Source organism: Amia ocellicauda, chromosome 18, assembly GCF_036373705.1.
Source record: "Amia ocellicauda isolate fAmiCal2 chromosome 18, fAmiCal2.hap1, whole genome shotgun sequence".
Classification (NCBI taxonomy): domain Eukaryota; kingdom Metazoa; phylum Chordata; class Actinopteri; order Amiiformes; family Amiidae; genus Amia; species Amia ocellicauda.
Window position 1 is genome coordinate 19095287 of NC_089867.1, and position 23398 is coordinate 19118684.

Sequence of the window (23398 nt, forward strand, 5' to 3'; positions counted from 1 at the left end):
AAAAATCTAAATCCATCTCATGTTGGCAGTGTTTTTGGTCAGTCATTGAAGATTTTGACCCTCTTTATGCATTTTATTTGTCCCAATATATCACAGCATTCGTTATGGAAAAAATGCATGTGAGTGGTATCTTTTGAAGGCCTGAAGGAAAGGTGATACCTGGTGAGGACCTCCTTCTGAGGTGCTGGAAGTCCGATTGCATGTAGATGAGTACAAACTCAGAGTAGGCTCCTTTGTCACGGGGGATTTTGGCACTGATGGTGATGGTGACGGTGACCCACAAGACTAAATATTTCAGCAGTGTGACCATCATAGGTTTTACATATTTACTGTTTCTTTAGTTTTATTTTTGTTAGTCTGTTCCATTTTGTTGGAATATTCCACTCGGGAAGCACTGAGGATCCTCCAGTTGGTCCGAACCCCTCCCCACCGCTCCATTTGGTATCTAGTCTTTGAATTAATGAGCTCCCGATGTTATTTTAAACACTGCGGGGGAAACTAAACACAAGATTCATAGAAATGTTCCACTATTAAGACAGCTTTTTTCTGGTTCAGAGGTTGCAGTTCTCATATGTAATTGAGCATGTGTATGAGAGGAGGAAACGGGGGAGGGGGGGGAGGAGAGAGAGAGAGAGAGAGAGAGAGAGAGAGATCAGCCTATGGGCTCGGTAAGATCTCTCATCCTGAGGTACTTTGCCTCTTCATGAGGAATACACCAGGCAGTTCTCTTCGGGACCCTGGTTTCCTCTTCATCTTAACGGTTGCAAGCTTCCATGCAGTACATGATGATACAGGGACTACAGCAGGTTCCCATTGAGGAGCCCAATGAGATAGAAGTTCACTGTGAAGTGTGCTGTTTTGAGCCGTGTGGCCCACCTGGCAGCCCAAAAGGTCCCCATCCTGCCATTTGAGTCTGCTCCAGTTCCCGTCACTCATCTCGGGAAGACTTGAGTAACAGTAATTTAATACAAAAATGTCACTACTATTATTAGCATTACTCTTATTACTACATTAATTACTGAATTAATACCTTTTCACTTTAGAATAGCATTATAATCACCTGAGTAAGAAAGGTTGAATGAGGCTTTGAGGTTTGTGCGCGTGTGTGTGTGCGCATTTACGAGAGGTGCGTCTATATCAGTTTTTTTGCTGTATACGGTCATTAAGAAACACTCTCTAACTGAATTTCTTTCTAAACTCTCATCCATGACATGAGGTGGGGGTAGGGATAAGGTTTCATTGTTTAGGAATTTATTGAAATTGGAATCTGCGGCAGTATTGGGTTAAATGTTTAACATTTTGGCCTTTTGTTTTAAAATGCCTAATGCCATTAATAATGAGGCAAAGGTTAAGGTAAAGGGCAAGCTATTAACCTGAGTATTCCACAGTCAGAGCACTGGAATATTCTGGGAGGTTCCTTTAGAGTCTGAGAAGAGGAGGAGGCGAATGTGTCCTGTGTCCTGACCCAAGGGACCTGTCATCTCTCCCTCTAGGTGTTCGGCACTCCAACATCATCTGTGACAGCTGCAAGAAGCACGGGATCATGGGAATGCGGTGGAAGTGTAAGGTCTGCTTCGACTATGACCTGTGCACGCAGTGTTACATGAACAACAAGCACGACCTGGCGCACGCCTTTGAACGCTACGAGACTGCTCACTCCCAGCCGTGAGTACCCCAGCCCCAGCTCCCTCTTGCAGGGCCCGGGCCCCTGTTCTCTTCGGCCTACCGCAGCTGTCAAGGTCCTGCATTTCTTGTCTGCTCCCTCCGTCCACAACACAGCTTTTTTTAGGTCATGGGATATTAAATATGTCTTTCCAAACCAAGAGCATTTGAATGTTTTTTTAAATGTATATTTCCTGTTATTGGTGCCAGATTGTTTTGTGTGTCTAAAAGTCACTGAAACCTGGCTCCCCCACCCCCTCCTGCAGTAGCTCCTACTCATTATTTTGCCTCTTTCCTGTTTCTTTGGTTGTATTTGGTTGTCACACTGAAGTGGAAGGAATGGTTGATATTGTAAGTTGTGCAGTCTGAGCTTCTCACAGCCTCTCTAACTCTGTAATTCAGATGTAGCCTTGGAAAATGCCCCACATTTCATACAGTGAAAGTGAATATATTGGTGAGTGTGCTTCACTTTTAATAGTCTATGGTTAATTTTCAGCAAGGGAATAGGAAATAACTTTTTCTCACAGAAAAAATGAAGAAAAAAAAAAAAGACATCCAAAAATTGGAATCTTGATTAGCAGCCAAACCTGTTAGAATGAGTCATGCACAATGTAAGACTTCCTATGTGGATTACAAGTCTGGATGCAGTGTGCGCTCACCTTTTTCAGAGAAATCTGCTTAAGTGATGGCTTCTTTGATGGCTTAAGTGATTAGCTTGGCCCTATCCACTTGCAGGAGCAAGGGATAAAAAAAAAAGGGTCAGTTATTGAAACTGCATTTTACCTCTAACTGTGCCTCACAAAATCGCTTTTTAGAAAGGGCGCACACACATCTGAAAGCACACAACGCGGGGCATTTGTGTTCTCTTGCTGCTATCGGCGGGCTGCACACACGTACACACACGCGCACGCACAGGCACAGGCACACGCACAAAGGTCACAGAAGCTGAGGAGCTGCCATACTCTACCCCATCCTCGTCCATAGTTTTCAATATTGAAGCATTGCTGGGGTTTGGGTGTGTTTTCTTCCTTTTCTTCCCACCTCTTGTTTTTTTTTTTTTTTACTTCTCTGTTATTTGTGCCTGTGGAAAACCAAAAAAAATGTCAACAGGCATCTGAGGCAGTGACAGTAATGATTAATGTGTCTCCCATCTTTTGAAGGTTTCATGGTGAGCTAGGTTAGTCCCCTATTATAAATAATTCATATCACAATTACTCCACAAACAGACTGAGCTTCATAGGACTGGGAGCATCGTCTTCAAACACACACACCGCAAACTTGTCAACGCAGCAGAAATTCCACATTCCTCCCTCTGACACGTATTCCAGCTCTCGGTGGAGAGTCCGCTCCTGAAATCCCATAGAATGGACTGTTGCAGTTTCATATATAATCATATGGTGTTTGCTTTTTATTGTAATCTGCAAATTACTGCTTCCGACCAGCTTTATGCCCGTGCCTTTGTCTTGTGGTTGTTACGGCAGAGGATTTGTGTGTTGGCCCTGGTGCAATCCAATCGGTAAGCACCACTGCCCGTGTGTGTGTGCACCAAGACAGCGGGCAAGGCCAACTTAGATTGAGTCTGAGTTCCTGTCCCTTTTTCTCTGAGTGGGTGATAGCCGTTTTTATCAGGAAGCATTATCTAAAAATACATATGTGATATTTAGATATCCTGGTCAGGTTATAAGGATTTCTATTTGTATTTGTAACTGAATCAGTTACCCACAGTCTGAGAATGATCTTTGTTGTGGAAATGGCTCTGGTTAGACAAGAAGCAGTGGATGCAAAGTGTGGTTATGGGAAGAAGATTAAAGCAGAACAGACTCGTATTCTGGAAATCAAGCAGGAGCTAGGATTTGACCATAAATATGGTATCGTTACAATTCAGCAGCTGTTAAAGGTGAAGTAAAGGTCAGGACGAAGTACTGATTTAGATCATCAAAGAAAAGGTGGACAACGGGCATAGCAAACAAAATCATAGCCTAATAATTGGAAGTGCCTAGAAGATGACACAGGTTGAGATTATACTGTACGAGTGTGAAATAAGCTGACTGCCACATACTGGAGCTGGACATTCGGTGTCTTTTTAACGCTATAACAATATTATTCTAATCCTGTTTTGTTCTGTTGAAAGAGCCGGGATGTGATGATCCATCATGACTGCTCGACAAATTGTGTGGGAGTTTTCTTTCGTTGTTTGCTTGTTTCTTCATTCCTTCATTTGTTTTATTTGAATGGAGTGGCGACGTCCCAAACTCGGTGAGGGATGAGGTGAAGACTCGTGGCGAGTGAGTATCCGTGTAATGAAACATCACATCACTGTACGTGAAAGGGCAAGAGCGGTGTGTATGCTGTGGGGGGGAACAACGAAAGGAGGTGAAGCCAAAACAAAACCGAGCCTCTAACAGCCTCTTTGTTTTATTTTACATTTCTGGAAGGTCTTGTACTCCTGTTGTCTTAATTAAAATTCATGTTAGGGAGCTGGGGTGGGAGACATAAATCAATACCAATGAGTTCTTTCAATAAGATGTGACATTGGGCCTTTGATGTCTGCAGAAGCTAATGGAGACTTGTTCTGAGGCTCCATCTGCTGCATACTGGTAACAGGCAGTCCCGCGTTCCTCGTCTGAACCTCCTCTGCTGTTTGAAGCGGGGAGTGACTGGCAAGACAGTTACGAGTTGCTGTAAGTTGTCCTGACAGAAGACGGAAAGGCTGCCTATATATGTCTGTCACCTGTGGGGTTTTATTTTTTTATTTTTTTTGGGGGGGTTGTTGTCATTTGTTTTTCTTTGTTGTTGTGAGGGGAAAGTCTTTGAAAAATAGAAATCTGTGCTTTGACAGAAACACCAACAGCAAGAGCTTCACCTGAGAATAGATGTCGAGAAATCGAAAGAGACAGGAAAAAAAAAAAGTTTGCCGAGTGTGTGATCATGTTTTACTACATTTACATCACCACAAAGAGAAGATCAACTAACCAGATTTAATTTAGCTTTATTTATTTTTAATACACACATATATTAATTGTATTTATTTTCCATTATTTATATGTATGTATCTCTGTATGTATATGGGAAAGGCAGAGACTGAGATGAGGAGGAGAGGGGTGGAGGGAAAGGTGGTGGGGGGGAATTGATTCAAAGTGACATACAGTAGTGAGACGAGACAAGGAGATGGAGAGAGAGAGAGGAAAGCAGAACACTGTTTTAATGTGCAACGCAGCTATGCTTGACTGGACTTCGGTTTGTAGACAGTGGACCATCAGGAAGTCAGCCGCTGCAGCATTTCCACTAGAGCGAGACCGCAGGCAGCTGGCCAGGCCTCCTGCAGGACTGCTGGGGAACAGACTCTCCTCTCACCCTGGTCCTCAGGGTCTCTCAGCAGGTGTTTTGGAAAAACCTGCTAATCCTGTGAGGTCTTACACACACCCAAGACACGCACTCACCCCTTTTGTGGCCGCAGCCTGCCCGGCTAACATGGCCGACATCTCTCGCTAAGAAGATCTATTTCCACGGGCCAGTGTTTGGGATTCGATTGCCCGTATCTGTGGATGTTTTGGGTAAACTGTCAAAGCAACTGAAGCACCACTATTACACACTTGTAGGGTATCGGGATGTATATGTAACAGGAGGTGAAACACTTGGAATAGGAGCTGCTTAAGGGCTGCGTAATCAGCAAGGCGAAACTGAAGGTGTTCACAAAATATTCCTGTTGCTATATTTTTTCCTTAAATCGAATCCATTACTACATGAGTAAATAAAAAGATAACCTGTTTAGCTCTCCTGAACCAAGTTTTTTTTTTTTTTCTCACAGAATTGAGACTCGCAGATATGCTTTTCTATTTTCTGATTTCCTTTTAAGGACATGTTTTTGCATGGTATGCAATTCAGGCTCCCCCAGCCTCTTAATTAAACGGCTGATGGGGAATAAAAAGAAATCGCTCCTTATAAGATGAATCCTTATGCAAGTTAAAGACTGATTCCAAGTATTTTGTGCACATGGTCCTCGTCTTTGAAGCTGTCTGAATTAGCCACAGAGCAGATGGAGAGGTAAAAACACTGACCTTTTCCGGACAGAGCGGAGTTATTTCTGTAACCAAGTGTTCAGCTAAGTGCTTAACATGAGGAGAGAGGACATGTGACCAATCACCTGTGATAATTGCTTAATTATTTATGAATACTTCCAAGACTGCTGACTCGCTACGACAGAAACCTCAGAATTCAATTAAAATCAATATTATTAATTTGAATAAGAAGGAGTCTGTTGGTGTTTCTAAAGTGGAGGGGGAAAGGACATAGACCTATGTGTATTCAGTCACTGCTACACTTGCATATTATTATTGTCAGTGTGTTGGTTTTGTTTTTTTAACCGTACAGCAGGTAAATCGCAATTGACTGCCGAATCGATTTTATTGAGGAGCCTGTGAACTCACCTCCATTCATTTTCATTCCTATGTACGGGTAGGCTGCCACAAGAACAGTCCGTCACGGGTATCGGAGAGGTCAGCACAGTCAGCTGGAAGCCCGCAGTCACACCCACAGTGCTTCTTAAAGCACAGCCAGGATCTCCCCCCACCCCCCTCCCCATGTGCTCTCTCTCTCTCTCTTCCTTTGTCTCCCAGCCTTGTGACTCCTTGCAAGGGGATGTGTAATAATTTTGCCTGAAGTCCTGACATGACTGTGCCTGTTCATCATTAGTCATGAGGGAGTGGGTGATTAAACAGCACAGACTATTATTATTATTATTATTATTATTATTTTGAATATTAATATTAGTACCTCAATAGTAGTCGTATTGTCATTTACACAAGCTTATCAAGAAAGCATCATCTCTGACTGTGCAGAACGTTGTCCTGGTGCCAGATCTCCACAAACCCTTGCCCCTGGTTACTCCTGTAATCTGAAGTCGCAGCCCAGCGGAGTAGGCTCTTGCTACACCTTCTGTCCAGCCCTGGCCGAGATGGCAGGTCCTGCCTTTCGCTGACCGAGACACAGTTGGGACATGGGACACTGTCCTTCGTTGTCATGTTTAGTGTGTGAAGCAGGCGCCTGCAACCCTGTGTGTGAAGCTGTGAAGTGCAATTCCAGCTTTTTATTTATAATAATTTCCCTGGAGGCTGATCGCTTCATCAATATGAAAGAAGGAAAGGAGAAGAAACAAAAGGCAGAGTGAGAGAGAGAACAAGTCTAAGTGTCAGACACTGGCCGCAAGTATTGATTCCATCGTTGATCTTGGTTGGAATTTGTATTGTTGTTTTTTTTGTTTTTTTTATATACTTTAATAATAATAGGGACCAGACTCCATCAATGGTTTTCTGGTTATGTTAATGTGTGCAAGATTAGCCTAGTAAATGGCTTGCCTGCACAGGTAGTTAAATTCCCTTAGTCAATGCTGTCTTCAGTGTTAATGTTTCTCCTATCTCCCACTATGAAATTAACTGATTAAGGCACATGCAGTCAGCATTTCAAACAATCAATTGAAAGACGCATATAAAACAAGTTTCAGACAGTGACTGGTTACATATCCATTGCAAATTGGCATTGTAATTTAGTGGCTCTGCCAAGCTTTTTCCATCTATACTCCATTAATTTATTTGATATATCATTGCCATGGTTTCCTTTGGTTTACGTCATACTTTACACTATCAGAAGAAAATGAGCTTGAAACTGATCTCTGGGCGACTGATTTTGAGTATTTTCCGTTTTTAATGTACGTAGTAGTATAATAATAATAATAATATATTGTCCTAAAAATACTCTTACAAACTCTCCCTTCTTTTATTTTATCTTTGGTAGAGTTGCTAACCTGACTGTATTTGTTGAAATATGTAGGTCTGTGGTCAGTATTGAAGTGTATTGAAGTTCCTAAATGTTGCTCTACTCTTGACAGATGGAGTTCCCCCCAATCCCTTGTCATTGCATCATATCATTTAATGTTTGCTTATGCTAGCTCTCTTCCAACTACACACAGACCAGTGTGGAAAGAACAAAATAACTGTCTCTGAGATTTCTTGTGGATTTTTAAATTGAAATGTAAAGTTACATGTTCCTGTTTTTCTTCTTTAAATCTCAGTACGTTGTACATTGTGCACTTATTCTATCATGTAGTGATATGTCAATTTGACACACATACTGTAAAATAAGTCTGTTCGTATTATAAGTTTGTAATATCATTACAAAAAATGTAATTGAGCATCATGGTCTAATAATCCTATATTTGTATGTTTCCCCCAAAGATAATGTTTTTCAGTCATGAAACGTTATCATTTGTATTTTTTCATGCATTCCCCAGGCTGAAGTTAGCATCTGTGTGCTGCATACTGCAGTAGTTAAAAAGTAATTTGCTCTTTGGACAGTCGTGAGGTTTGCACTTGTGCGCTCATCAGTTAAAAGTCCTTGACTGTAGGGGGCTCTTGCATAAGGAGGAGGAGAGGGGCTCTTCAGAGAATTGTCCTTCAATTAACCTATTGGTTGCCTTTAATTTTTTTTCTGAGGCTGTCCTCTCTCTGTTACCTTCAGACAGGCAGTTTAATACCGGAGACAATTAATCTAAACAAGGCACAGTGAAAGAGCAATATTGTACTCTGAGGAGACTGAAATTGGCTCTGACAAGTGCCAGTTTATTAATGACTCGATTCAAAGCCTTCAGTTTCCATACATTTCATTGTGACTGTTTTTGCCAGTTGTGCATTCCATGGTCATCTTTTTAAAGCTCTGTCAAAACATTGATGGTGAAAATGCCTCAGCTGGATTGAGCTGTATCTCTCTTCTTTGACATCTTGCCACTGAGGACAGCTGCACAAGGTGTTTTCTCCTAATGTGTTCCTGTTTTCATTGACACCGCATACACACAGCCAGTGCTCCATCCAGAGGAAAAAAAAACATCTGAAATGAATGATGCTCAGCTCTGGATCATGAAAATACAAGCTGTAGTTTTGAGCTTATAAATGCATGTTGATAAAAATACTAATCGTCATCATCATTATGAAAGAACCTATCATTTATCAACTGCAAACTCGTTTTTGAAGTCCAGCTGTGTAGGCCAGATGTGAGAGTTTATCATTTTTGGTTTTATTTTGCACTGTATGGTGAACAAATCTTAAAGGAAAGAGGCTGCTGGTCACATCCTAGTATAGCTGACCATGTGCTGCCACTGGCCCGAGACTTTAAACAGATGTCCTTTCGTACACAATTGAGAACCTTGTGACGTTCTTTTGAAAGAGTCAAAATGGGACGCAAAATTCTTGTGTTGTGGTTCAATCAAGCGTAGAGTGTTAACATTTTTCTACTCCCCTCCGACCAAATTCCACAGAAATATTCCCAGCACACCCTACTCATGAAATCGCCCCTGATGGCAGAACAGCTGGGAATGAGCTTTTTGAGTGCAAACTCCATTAATAAATCAGATCTGTAAGTTATGTAAACCAGAACGATGTGATTAGTGCAGAATCTGTGGCACTTCCCCCTGGTGCTCTGTGAGAAGAAGAAGATGGAGAGATAGAGAGATGGAGGGAAAGAGAGAATGTATGTCCTTAACATTATCTTTCATGCTTGTCTCCCTGGCGATCCCTGACTCATCACAGGTTATTTTGTGCTTTTGGAAACATACAAGATTTATTTTAATTCTAACGTGAGATTTTTTTGTTTGTTGTTTGATTGGTTTTGTTTCTTGATTAAGTAACAGGAAACAGGAATTAAATACATTTTTAGGCACCTTTTTGTTTTTAGCTTTGCTTAGAGCCCCTGTTCCAGACAGATGCTGAACTGGTGACAGGATCATCCAGCAATAGGACCTTGTGAGCTTATTATTCACTGTAAAATTCCCCCTGCTGGGTTTAAAATTGCAAAGCATCATCTGAAAGGCATGACGCAATTCTGTGCTTCTGCTTTCTCATTCCTGGGTGTCTGACTTGTCTAAAGAGGCTCTGTGGGTAAAGTCTTCAAGCTTCCAATTAGTTTTAGTTTTAATTCCTTTTTAGAAGAAAAACCCTTTCATTCCCAATACGCTTTTCTCAATACGTGTTTCTTGAAATATTGTCCTTTTCCTGTTCTGGAACAATGTATTTGATTTATTTGCATTTGAAATATGTGTTCACTGGTCACTCGTATAAAATACAAAAGGAAAAAGCGCTGTGTTTGTTTTGGTCACAATGTGAAGAGGGGAGGACAGTAGTGTCCGTTTGTGTAATGCCTGTCACTGTGTACAACTATAGAGGAGCATGCATGCTGGTCAATGTTTCAGTGAGGCCTCACAAAGTGTCAGAAAAAAACAATTCCCAAACCACTTTTGAAGTGTGTGCGCCTGGTGATCTGTGATTTGAATGGCATTTGAATGGCACAGTGTGGTCCAAGGCAGCAATGAGACATATGGCTAATGAGGTAAAAGGCCAGGGATGTTGTGATATGTAACATATGGATGCCCATATGTTTAGGAAGAAGCAAAAAAAAAAAAAAAAAAAAAAAAAAAAAAAAAAAACCAACCACAATCTCCTTGGCTGTCTAATCGGCTATGTCACCGTTACAGGATGTAATTGAGGCTCTGTAATGTTCACGTGACCTGGCCTGTCCTGGACAATTAAGCTGTAGCTCCACACCAACAAACAAATGAACTTGGAACATTTGTTGAGCCCCAGGCAGTTTCTGTGAGTCACGTATCTATCGTTCTGCCATGCTTCAATCTACCACATAGAGCATATATAATATATACCCCGCCTACTGCCCCCCACCTGCACTGCCCTAGAGAATGACCCCTGCAATCAAAAAGTTTATTAAACTTTCATGTTTCTTTTGTAACATAAAATAAATAAATCAATGCAGAAATAATTGACAAAAGGAATGAGATACTTGCATCTTCTGCCTAGATTCTCATTGTTTCACTTAGTGCCTGAATATCTGGCAGTACTTTAAACTGCCTTTGACTGTTGAACAGAAAGTGAGCTTTGAAAGTCCAAATTAATTTCTATTGATTTTAATTTAATTTTTTTCCCAACTTGCCAAGCTGTGTTCTTCCTACTTTTCATTGGTTTAGTTTTGGTTCAGGTAACAATAGAACAACAAAAAATTACTTATTTGGCTGGCGGAGGTGGCAGACTTATTGTGTGACATGTGTAAACAGCTGCTTCTTCGGGCTATTGGAGGAGAAGGGTTTCTTTATTGAAGGGGCAAGGAAGGTAAATCCTCATTTCAGATGCGGAAGGGAGGGACAGACTCGCTGCACTTCCGCCCCAGTCGTAGCTTCCAGATCTCCCTGCCACCTGCCTAACAGGCAACACTTCTCCCAGCTGCCGTCCTCTTCTTTATTACATGTGGGGAGGTTTTCAGTGGTGTCTAGTTATATGCAGCACCGGAGAAAAAATAATGATGCCAGCATCGTCTCCAATGCCCCAAAACAAAAGTGACAGCGACTGCACGGGGTTCATTAAGAAGGCTTCAAATCACAGACAACCAGATTATAACAGCCCACGTGCCAGAGCAAGGGCTTCTGTGATCTGAAAACCATTCTGTCCCATCCCCCCCCCTTCCCCAGTCAGGGGAGAGATGTCATCAAAACTGTCCGTTTTCATCCTCTGTGCAGGGGGAGTGTCCACACAATAGAGTTCCTTATTAGCAGGGAAATTGATCGGCCTGGAGCTCCTGTCATAGCCTCACTCGATCAGTTTGGCCATAATTATTCTGGTCTAATTTTATATCTTCATTTTCGCCCATGCCTGCAAGAATCTGGGGACAGTTTCAACACAGGTCAATTCATCTGTGGTCTTATTTTAAGGAAAGAGATGCTTTCTAGTTGGGCGACAATAAAATCGATTCTCTCTCCCTATTTCCTCGCACGGTGACAGTGGTATAAGGGCTGTGACTTGTGATGCTTCTCCACTACAGTGAGGTGTGTGTGCGCGTGGCAGTGTACAGCATGTCTTTTGGCCCTGCTGTTGTACCCTGTGGTCCACAGACGGGCCGTCCATCTGGCTGCCTGGGACCCACAGACATTAACCCTGCTGTGAGATTAGTGGCACAGCCTGGACTAGCCTCTCTCTCTCTCTCTCACCTATGTTCTCTTTCTCTTTCGTTGTCTCTCTCTCTCCCTCTCTCACACACACACACTGACATCATTAGTGGATTCCTTGTTTCCAGAAGCAGAGTATGGGTGTATGATATGAGGGAGTTGGGTGCATGTGTGTTATTCGGCTGGTTAAAACGCACCTACACTTTTTTTTTCTTCTTCTTATACATTTCTTTTTCAGATGACACACAGACTTCAGCAATTACAATTTGAATTAAAACGTTAGTTGTGTCAGATCTTCAGTCAGCAGCGTGCCATCTTTGAGTCATCAGTGATGCCAGAACCGTGACCTTCTCAAAGTAGAAAGCTGAGAAAAAGTTGTTTTCTGTGTCAGTGGACATAATGTCATGGATTCTCATACGGTCACATATTCTGATTAATTAATTAATACGGATTTAGGCAAATGAAGAGGACCAGTAAGAGTTTACCGTCAGTCAGTCTTGCTGACGGGGCTTGTTTGTGCAGGGAAGCTTAAAATAAAATGGGGAACTGAACAAACGGAGCGTACATTTGATAATTAAGCATTATTTAGAAGAGACAGCAGTTGGGAGGTATATAGTCACTTGATGTCTGTTCAGAAATTTAATGCGTTTTTCAAACATACCAATCTAATGCCTTCCTGGTCTGTAAGGAAAACTCCCATCCAAAGGCTAGATATGGCAGCAGGAGTGCAGTCTGAAGTAGCCTTATTCCCTGTGCTGTTATTTCAGTGGACTGAGCGCGTTCGCAGTCTCTGCATATGATCGGAGAGCCGGGAGAACAGCCTGTCGAGGAATGTGTTGTGGATTGAGCCTTTTGGGGCAGACAGTTGCTCAAAGAATGTGTGGGACAGCTTGCTGTACTGTACATGTTTTCCAGTCTGAAATCGATATCTGTGCCACTGAACTCCTGCTGCCCCACAGTAAAATTGTTCTTGCACTTGAGGACAAAGTTGTGGATGATGCATTAAATCCGGCAGCAGCTGTTTTGTACCAGATAGCACTGTAATCTCCTGTGTTTGAACAGTGATAGGGATGTCGGGGAGATCACCCACAGTTCACATTCCATGACCTGCATGCGGTACAGCTGTTTGAGTCCGCTCCGCTCTGGCCACTCTACGAATCTATTACTGGAACTGCAGGGGTCTGGCATGTGCTTTGGGCTGCACAGTGCGAGGATGTGGTCATTTCCCAGTGACATAGTCCTGCTCCAATTTTGTACCTGCTAAAATGAACTCCCTTTTTCTTTATTCCTTGACTTCCTTTCAGTCTCACACACTTTCACATCTCTGGGTTAATATGCGTGGATACAAATCCTTGGTTTAATGAGTCAGAGTGCAACATGATGTACGAGCCCCCAGTGCATGCAATTACGCACTAATTTTGGTCGACACTCTTGTGTACATTGCCAGAGCACTGCATTATCCAATCCAATAATTTAGCTGAATCTGGACATTTGAGGTAAGATGAAAAGTTGCTTTTGTCAAATACTTATTTTTTTATGGTGTAGACTTGAGAGTAGGGGGGAATTAAAAACAATTGCTAGCGCCATCTGACTTCTTTTCTCATTCAATACAGACACATATAAGACCCATGTTACCCTCAGTAAAGATGCTTTTTATACTCCACCACTTTACTGGACATAACAAAATATGATGGATTGGAAACTAAGACGGGCTTTAATTTATGAATGAGGATGATATTCAGAGTTTCTTGTCTGCAAAGAAAAGTTTTCTGGTAGTTTCTTAATCCACACTCCTGTAAACACAGCACCCCCCCGCCCCCCGCCTCACGCCTCATTCTGCACTCACACGAGAAAATACACAAAGACATTCTTCTCAAGCGGCAACACTTTTTCGCTGTAATAGTTGAACTGGATTGTGTAAACCTGTCCCCAGGAGTAGTGTTCACGACTACATTTGTCTTGAAAAATTGCTTATCAAAGAGCACTATTCCACTACTTATTATGTAAGGGTTTGATAATCCAGAGGTCATGACCCTGTGTTTTGCTATGTGTTGGAGTTCCTCATTCCCCATTCGAATTCCAGCCTCTGCACCAACCCCACAGAACTGTCTTCCCACTGGTAAAACTGATTGTTAGGTACCTGACTGTGGCCTTGGATAATGGAGTTGTCAGTGTGCGTGAAGGTCAGTCATGTACAGTGCACCATAAATTCACACACTATGAATGAACAGCCCAAGAGAATGCTGAGCAGAGCAAGAAAAACTGAAAAAAAAAGAAAAGCAGCTTTGTCTTTCCTTTCTGTCCAGGTTCCATCTGAAACTCTCTCACAATGGCGTCAATTAAAAAAAGTAATAGAAAATGAAAATGTCACCAGCCTAGTTTAGAAAATTATATTTTGACTCAATATTTTTCTTTAAGTTGTTACTGTATTTGTTATTGGGAGAAATGCCTCTTATAATCACTTTTAGTGCATGATAAACCTATTCTCTTGATAGTGAGGCAGTATCCATCGGCTTCTCCTTGTCTGTCTTCAAAGTCGGATAGTTGGCCTTTTAAGTCATGACCTCACAGGATGTGTGTCATCACAGATGCAAATGAGGGGCAGCAGGTTAGGAAAGGAAAACTGAAAAACAATCAGCTAGTAACAGAGACTTCTTTATACATCTAATGCAGAGCACCATTCGCTTCCTATGAATTATCTTGTCTTCAAACTGAGAAACAACTGCACATTCAGAACACAGACCTTGCAGTCTTCCTGTTTGGCAGTTTAGTTCAGTAATTAGTTAAAGCGCCAAGCACATCCGAACCACTTGTTACCGACATTCTGCTTAGAGCTTTCGTTTGTTGTCTGTTTATGTGTGTTTGATGCGTAAGCAATTTACGTAAGTTAATAGGCTAAACAAACTGGAGACAAGCCTAAAACCTTTAATTAACTAAAGTCCCACTACATCCCGTGTAGAGTAGGCCTCAATGCTCGTGAGAAACCTGCGGAACAATTTGTCCTGTGCGAGCGTCTGATTGGTTAAGAAGTCTCTGCACCAGGAAGAGCTTAAAGGTGAAGTACCAGACCTGGGGACATCTGCTGTGTCTGGGTGTTGACGTAGGGCCTGTTTTGCTTGGATGGGCCAGGCGGTAGGGAGGTGGATGATACAGGGTTGGGGGCGGGGGATGGGGGGGTGTTTGCTAAAGTAGCCTGGCAGCCAAGGATTAGGTAAAACCCTGGAGTTTATACACGCATGTCTCTGTTGCTGTGGACAAGGCATGCGGCCCATTGTTGGGATTTAAACTCATTGCACTTAAAGCTGCTAATGAGCAAAGCCAGACTTGGACTGCGCCAGTGTTTACCAAGAAGCAGAGGAGCTCGGAGAGGGATACAGAGTCCCAGTTGTGTTTGGCAGTCAAAACAATTGCACCCCACACCCTAAAAAGACAGCTTCAGCCCTAACAGCATACAGGACAGGATCAGCTGGCCAACCGCTTGTCTTTAGTGGAGAAGGGAAGCTGGTTTAACTTGGGTACCTTCCACCTGAGCACTATAACACGCTTTTGGAAATTACGTGGTGGAAAGCCCTGGGGTAAAATGCAAGCTGGATGCTGACCCAAGGAAGTATGGGAATAGGAAGTTCCTTTGCACAGAGGTCAGACCAGATCTTCACTATCAGGTAGGTTTGCCCCTTTGTGCTCAGCTCCCTCTGTGGTCCTCAATAGAATCTGTGTAGTCTGGATCCTGGTAAAAGTGAATGTTAGCGGACAGTGAAACAGACTCTCACTCTGGGTCAACAACACTGAAAATAGGTTTTCATTCTGTGAACTGGAGCTGTAACGAAATGTTGTTTGAGGTCAGATTCGTAACGGTATTCCTTCACGCGGACCAATGCTTATACTGCTCCTTGTGCTGAAGCCATTTTTAAAGATATGTTTTAAAAATATGAAATTAAAACGTTCATGCACTCCTGTTTTGCACCCTGACTCATGTTCCTTGATGTCTATCTGAGTTCACTTCATTTTATAGAGCAGCGCAGTCGGTAGATTGCTGTGGTATTTGTGCCATGTAATGTTGACAGTCAGATGATGAAGACCGCTAAAAACCTCTGCTTTTTTCCTATTATCTGGGCTCCCAAAGGCCAGGGACACAGACTAGCCTACTGTACTACTGAATTTCACACACTATATTTCACACCCTGTGTCAGATTGATCTCCCTCTTCACAGTGGCATTTTCTACCCGGGTTGTCCTAACCAACCATGCACAGAGAAACATCGTGTCGTGTTGTACAAATCAAATTGCTGCTTATTACGGATGGATATTTGAATCCATAGAGAGACTCAAATGCAGAATATATGACTGTCATGTTTTATTGAAACTGAAGAAACTATTATACAACAAAACAACATGAGGATCCCTGATTCATGGAATTAGAACTACAAAGGAAAATTTACCAAACTTGGATTATTATTAGTAGTAGTAGTAGCAGTAGTAGTAGTCCGGTCTTGAGGACTACTGTTCTGACAGAGTTTTTTTCTCTTGCAAAATTTTTATGATTATTATTCAGTTTGTCCAAACAGTTTGTCATACTGTTCTTGCACTATACCAAACTTCAAACAGTGCTACACTGTGACACTGTTTTGCTTTTGTACGGATATGATCAACAATTATTGATTTATAATCAATCAAAAACACCAAAGATCCCATTGACAACAATGGTGGAAGGCTTAAAATTCTATTCTTGTGCAAAGGCAATCCTTTGCTGTATGGTCAATAGCCAATCGACATTAAGCCATACGTTCGATAGCCAATCAGTGGTAAGGGCTTACAGACGTTGGATTCTTTAAATTACTGGTCAAACACACTCCATCTCCCTGTCAGTAGTGCTGATTCTCTCCACATTGCTGTGCTGCACCGTGATTTCCCATTGCGATCATAATACCGCATATTTAATTTCCAGTAATGATACAATATATATCACTCAAAAAGTACTGTCACATGCAGACACCAAAGCATCTTCAGATACTTTACATTTCTAGTTATTATTTTTATATTATTATTATTATTATTATTATTATTTTAGATATAAATCGCCTATGTGTTGCTGGCGCACTGGGTGTCCCTTTGCTGGCCTGGTTTGTTTTGATTTGTTCTGAACTCCTGCCCACAGTTGCCTGATAAGGTATATTATGCTGTGGTCTATCAAGTAGATTAGATCTTCCCCAAAATGCATTCTGCCATATCCTTTCCTCACCTCTTAGGGAGTGAAATGAGATGTGTGATAGTGAAAAAGCACATGCCACCTTTGTATTATCAGGTTGGCTTGTGCCGTCTGAAATTAAAGGGGTTGGGGGTAGTGGCAGGGGTGTGAAGGTCTGAGTTGTGGACAGTTTTGTTCTTTTTGCAGGGTTACCTTGGTCCCGCGGCAGAACCTCTCCCGGATCATCTTGAAGGGCATATTCCAGGGTGTGAAGGTGGTGCGAGGGCCTGACTGGGACTGGGGCAACCAAGACGGTGAGTTTCCGTGACAGTGGCAGGCTTGTTAAACTCTCTCCACCTCTGGGTGTATGAATGGATTGGGTGTACTTCTCCTGTCATTGTTGTGATTATTATAGAGCCTGGCTATATTAAAATGACCAACAGCTTTGACACAGAGATAAAATGCATGTCCATTTTAATAATCAGAGAGGGGCTGAGGTTATTGATATACCTTCTTTCAATCACTCTAATATTGCTATCTGTTTTTGCACCTATTTTTACTTCACAGTGCTTCTCTAATCTGTGTTTCTGTGAGAAAGTGAAGGAGGTCCGAGTTATGGGAAGCTCACAGCGTTTTGTTGGATCTTTATACACCACTAAATTTGCTTCCTTTTTCTTTTTCTTTTTTGTTGTAAAAATCATTGTTATAGTTGCTGATTGCCCATTAGAAGTGAGTCTATGCCTGGGAAACAGATGTTGCCACAAAGAACTTTATGTTTAAATGTTTATTTACTGGAATGGGACTGAGCGCAGTTTCCCCTGGCATTGCCGAGCATATCTGTTTGAAATGAAGTCCCAGCAGTGTATGCCTGCACTGAAGGGTGTTTGGAAATAGGACTTAACCATAAGCAGATATTTGTGCCCTAATCTAATTCTTTCAGCTTGTCTTCTGTTATTGCGATATCCTATTTCCTGTCTTTCCGTAGCGCTGCAGTAGTGCCAATATAATTGCCAGCTGGGGAACAGCAGTGATAAAAATGGTGGTAACCAGCTTTAAGAGGCAATGAGATTACTTCTAAGTGCTTCTGGCTTGTCTGTGCGTAGGCCATTCATCAGAACCAGGCTTTTAAACTATACAAGATCCATGATCGTCTTATTCCGATTTCCCTTTGGTGCATTTGTGTGGAAAGTATGGGTTTCAGATTAAGAATTCAGGAAAAAAATAAACTCCCAGAATGGGTTCCTTATTATTTCAGTGCTACAACCAGAATTTGTTTCCAGTAACAGAATGAGTCAAAATGTCCGCCTGCTGTCTTTGAAAAGAGTTCTAAAAATTGTTGGTCCAGTGAGTGTTGGTTTAAGAGATGATAGAAAGGAATTTGACTAATTTTTCTGGTTCCTTAGAGGAGTTGTGTGCTGTCTGTGTGTTCTGCAGTAGAGACAACCTGCAGGCTGCACCTTTTTTTCTGTTTTTGTTTGATATTTTCATTTTATTGTGTTTTATCATGACAAAACAGATGCATTTGTGTTTCTGTGTTTGTGTGCAGAAAATACATATAACATGCATGTATACAATAGGAGAGCTGTGGTGTACAAATGTGTAGGCTTACTCATTTAATTTGTGAGCAGTACATGCCATGGAGTATCTGTAGTGGTGTATATGCAGTGCTGTGTTGTTTGTTTCTTTCCTAGTTTGCTGGAGTACTGGGGGGCATTCAGCGCCCAACTTCTGAAACCGAGTATGAATAATTATTCTCTCAGATCGTGAGCTTGTATTCAGAGATAAGAGCTGGTCTCAAGCTTTGCCCAGCCAATCACAAATCAAACCCAATTACTTCTCCTAGAAATGCTTCTTATTACAGGAAGAGGGTCTGCTCTTTTCCTTGGGCCTGCTGGATTAAATATTTAGACATGGCTTGAGCTCTGGTCTTCATCTCGCAATTTTAAAACCAATCTGGTGTGAAAACTGTGATTCTGATTCTCTGAACTGCAGGTGAAACTTTTTTTTCCCCCTCCGAAATATACTTACATACATCTCAACAGGCGAGAGACCTATTGTGTTTTAGTGGTTAACAACTATTGGTGGCTCGGTAGTTTCCTCATGCAAAATAACAAAATGAAAAGAAAAGGGAAGGGAAGGAGATTAAACTGGAAAAGAAATTGATTCGAAAGGTCCAGGGCAGTGCTGTGATTAATGATGACAAACTTATCTCTGGGGACTGTAAAAAATGTCACGACCAATAGGTATAACTCTAATTGTGATTCCTGTGATTTTATTAAATTGAATGACAGCAGTCAAGTAACACTTTGATTTTTAAAAGAATAATACTAGATTAAAATAATTTAGTTGGAAATTCTAGTGCAAAGGGTATGACTATGAAAGAAACTAACTTGGCAAATGTGAGAATCGTATTTATACAGAATTATCGCAAATGTTTTTCCGCAAGAAATTAATCATCCACAGAGTTAAATCTACTCTTCTCTATTATTACACACACTACTAGATGAATTGCTAAGTTGCATTACATTTTTATTTGTCAATGAAAGTTTTATTTCATTATTGGTCAAGTCAACTATTTCTTATTCTTATTTTTATCACATATGATCTATTTTTAGAAATTGCTTTGACGTACATATCAACCCACAGAGGATTTTTTAATTATTATTCTTGTCCTAGCAACTCAATGTTATGAAGAACTAGTGTATGCTATCCTAAGATGGTTGTACAATGTGCTGCTGTACATAAGCTGCCTTCAAAGCAGTGAGTGGGTGGTGATCAGGGTGACTTACTCAGCATCTAGGTGCATAGTACGAGCCCACGCACTCTCTCCCTGCGCCTGAAAAGAAGAATAAAAGTTGAAAAAAATATATATATATTTCAACCATCTCATTAACCTTCAAGAACTGGGAAAAGTTGCTGGTGACTTCAGAATTGGTACACTAGAATGTTTGTTTATATTAATTATACACATATGCATATATATTTAAAATAATTCATTAACACTGTTTTTCTCTTTCCAATTTATTTTTTTCTGATGTTTTTATTTATGTATTATTATTATTATTATTTTTAATAATTGGGATTATTCACTCGACCCACAGACTGCATGCTATCTTAACACTAACAGGGTTGTGTGACAACTCTCTCTCTGCATATTTCCACACAAGATCTGGGCTTCTTCAGCTGCAGGAAATGGGCCAGTCTGTTAGTGTGGTGATGGCTGTTCTCAGGGCAGTGGTGTGAGCTGATGTGGTCCTGTCACGCAGCTGCATTTCCCTCTAGAGAAGCGTTAAGATTCTCATTATAATTATGCTACTTTATATGATGTTCTTGTTTCCATTATTGGTGCTTTTTGAATGTCTTGCTTTCCAGAACTACAGAGGGGAAAAGCTTTAATAGCCATCCCTACCCCCCATCCCTGATGTGAAAACTGTTAATTTTTTTATTTTGTTTATTCACTGAGCACTGGCTAAACGTCTCTCGCCGAAAACGCTAATTAACGCTCTACCAAGACCCTCGTAAGACTGTAACAGTCTCCATCCTGTCTGTGTGGCCAGGGGGAGAAGGGAAGATTGGGAAGGTTGTGGATATCCGCGGATGGGACACGGAGTCGGGGCGCAGCGTGGCTAGTGTGACCTGGGCCAATGGCACCACCAACGTCTACAGAATGGGTCACAAAGGCAAGGTGGACCTAAAATACGTCTCTGACATAGCAGGGGGACATTACTACAAAGATCACCTTCCCAAACTAGGTATGTGTTAATATTCCTCCAACCTTGCCTTATCTGTCAATGCTATCAATGCTGACGGGCAATACGGGGTCTGACATATTTTGCCTGTTTTCCTAAAGGGTCTGCTGCATAGAATATGCCCAAGCTTTGAACATTTGCAGTTTCCTGTCAATCAACAAATAAGAAAAGGATCTTACAAATATCTTCTGTAGTTAATTGGAGAAATCATTAGCAGCTGGTTATAGATGACATGGGTTATACTCTGTTATAATCTATTCAGTAACTAATAGTCACAGCTGGTGTATTTACCCATTTTCACACCAGCATTTCATGTGAAATTGAGCCTTCCTGTTTTTTCCAGCAGAAATTGGCTCATACAACACAGCAGCCATTGTATGTGTGATAACCTTTTTGGACACACAGTAATTCCAGTGCCATGCTTGTGTACCATTTCACAAAACAAAAAACTGCCTAATCATGCAGCACAAAGATTGTTTTTAAACATTTTTCCTTTACAATCGTGCATTCTGTAAAGCCAATTTAAAACTGTACAGAATGGGGATTAACTGTGACTGGAGAACAAACAAATGCTTAGAGAGAAAAAAATAAGTAAATGTAAATCAGTTTTCTCTCTTATCACACTGTCGAATGGAACAGGACAGAACAGAGTGGAAGGTCAATGTGGTCAGGCTGGGTGTGTGACCATGAGGGTGGTAATGCGGGGAAAGTGGGCGGTTGTCCCTCAGCATTCAGTTCTTGCCGTGTTTTGTATAGGGGAGCACGCAGAACTGCAGAGACAGGAGAGTGCAGATGGACACACCTTCCAGCAAGGGGACAAGGTCAAGTGTCTTCTTGAGGTGGACATCCTCCGGCAGATGCAGGAGGGCCACGGAGGATGGAACCCTAAAATGGCTGAGGTACTGGATTAAGCCGCACCAGCATTGATCCTTTCTTAACAAGCACACCCACACCCGTATTCAAAGCTTTCTATATTAAACTATACAATATGGCATGCTTGCTATGTGAGAAATGTAGGGCATTGCCCATCCCACTGTGACAATACTACTTATCTGAAATTCAGGAATGCTGATGTTAACATCAGTGAAAATGTTATGTTTAGTGTTTTTTTTTGGCTTGTTTTTTGTTTTCTAAACAGAGGCTCAAAAGCTAGATGAGACCACTTTTTTCACACACCAGCATTCTATTACGATTTCTTTCCCCGCTGTCCTCATTTCATTTAAATACCCTGTTTCCTCTGCTGTTGGGGACAGGCCTAAGCCGTGTATCATTTGTCGTTTTGTTTGGCCTCACTACAGTCTGACACACTGGTGAAGCAAATATGGTACAATTTCAGTCAGTCCCGCAGGTAAAAGTGCCATAAACACAGAGTCTGCAAGTTTGGTTTTGTCTGGGGCCTCACTGGAGAGCTGATGATTTAATCTCTGCAAGTAAAAGGAAACGCATCCACCAAGTACAGGAAACAAAAGTGGGTTTCACACCTTTCTAAAGTGGGTTTGAAAACCAAAAAACGTTTAACATATGTCACAAGCCCCAGTAGTGGAACATTATTTTAGGCTGACCATCACCCCTCTGGCTAGCAACAACGCACAACACAGTGCAGCAAATATTTATTTGTTTTATAAAGGAGCAGAATCAATTGGTGCTTTGCCGTTCGTTCAGACAATTATTACCCAAGCAGCAGAACAGTGACTCTGCAGTGTAAACTGTGTCTGTTACCCTGAACCTACAATCCTAACCCCCTTAGGTTTTGTGGAAATGATGGCTAAACTCTGTCTTCCGGTCTTATGTTCCAGTATATTTGCCGAATAGGGACTGTGCACAGGATCACTGACCGAGGGGATGTGAGGGTGCAATACAGCAATAACATCCGCTGGACATTTCACCCGGGGGCCTTGACTAAGGTAGGGAGACGTGCAGGACAGTAGAGTTTACACCTGAATTCATGCAGAGGGAGGGTGGAACTGCTGACTAGGTGCACAGTGCATTATGCCGTCTTCACACCGCAAGGAAATGCCGTGCAGGTGCGGTTTTGTGTTGACTGTCCTGATTTCCTAGAACTCAATGACAGGACTGTGAGAATAAATCAGTTGCAAGTCTTTCAGCTTGGAGGAGTTAATCTCTGAGGACTCCTTCACTACAATTTTACTTATTCATTTAAGTCCTGACATTTTTTTTTCCTTTGTGTCCTTGTTTGTTTCTTTGTTTCCTCGACTCAAAACAAATGACAAAAATTATTCCTGACCTCAGAAGTCGGTCTTCAGAGAACTTAAGTGTTTTTTGTTTTGTTTTTCTTTCAGTTTCATTTCTTCAGTGTGTTGTATAACACAGATAACACACCAAGAAGAAAGAGAACATACATTATAGTCTAGCCAAGTTTTTTAAATTAAAACCCCAAACGAATGACTAAAATAAACAACTACATCTGGTTCTTGTGCATCCGTTAGTTCGTGAGAAGCACTGATGAGACCATGCTTTGATTCAAGTACTTCAGCAGCAACCAAAACCAAAAACAATCAGACCTACTTTCAAGTGAAGCTACTTCAGATGAAGTGGTGTAATTTACTGCGATGAGGGGCAGGAAGCACACCGTAATGAGATAGTAAAGAGCTGTCCATGCTAGAACCCTGCAGGGCCACGTTCTCAGTGACAGGGGGAGGTTTGTCCTGGTCTGTCAGATCGGGCTGGGCCGTCAGCCTGCTTAGTCAGGAGCCATGTGACGCAAAAGCCACAGGCTGATCCCCGCTGCGTGAGATCCCTCCTCATGGAGCATGTGCTGGGGATGTATTGGGGAGAGCAGTTGCGGGCC

At 41.7% G+C, this 23398-nt stretch overlaps 1 protein-coding gene across 2 annotated transcripts in view; it reads left to right on the top strand.

The window, feature by feature from the left end:
* mib2 (MIB E3 ubiquitin protein ligase 2) overlaps positions 1 to 23398 on the top strand; it is a 63537-nt gene that overhangs the window by 19190 nt on the left and 20949 nt on the right. For both annotated transcript variants that reach the window (XM_066691590.1, XM_066691591.1), the window contains exons 3-7: positions 1494 to 1665; positions 17048 to 17154; positions 20398 to 20592; positions 21346 to 21488; positions 22386 to 22493. In XM_066691590.1, the coding sequence (XP_066547687.1) occupies positions 1494 to 1665; positions 17048 to 17154; positions 20398 to 20592; positions 21346 to 21488; positions 22386 to 22493 (725 nt within the window). The remainder of the gene's footprint in view (positions 1 to 1493; positions 1666 to 17047; positions 17155 to 20397; positions 20593 to 21345; positions 21489 to 22385; positions 22494 to 23398) is intronic.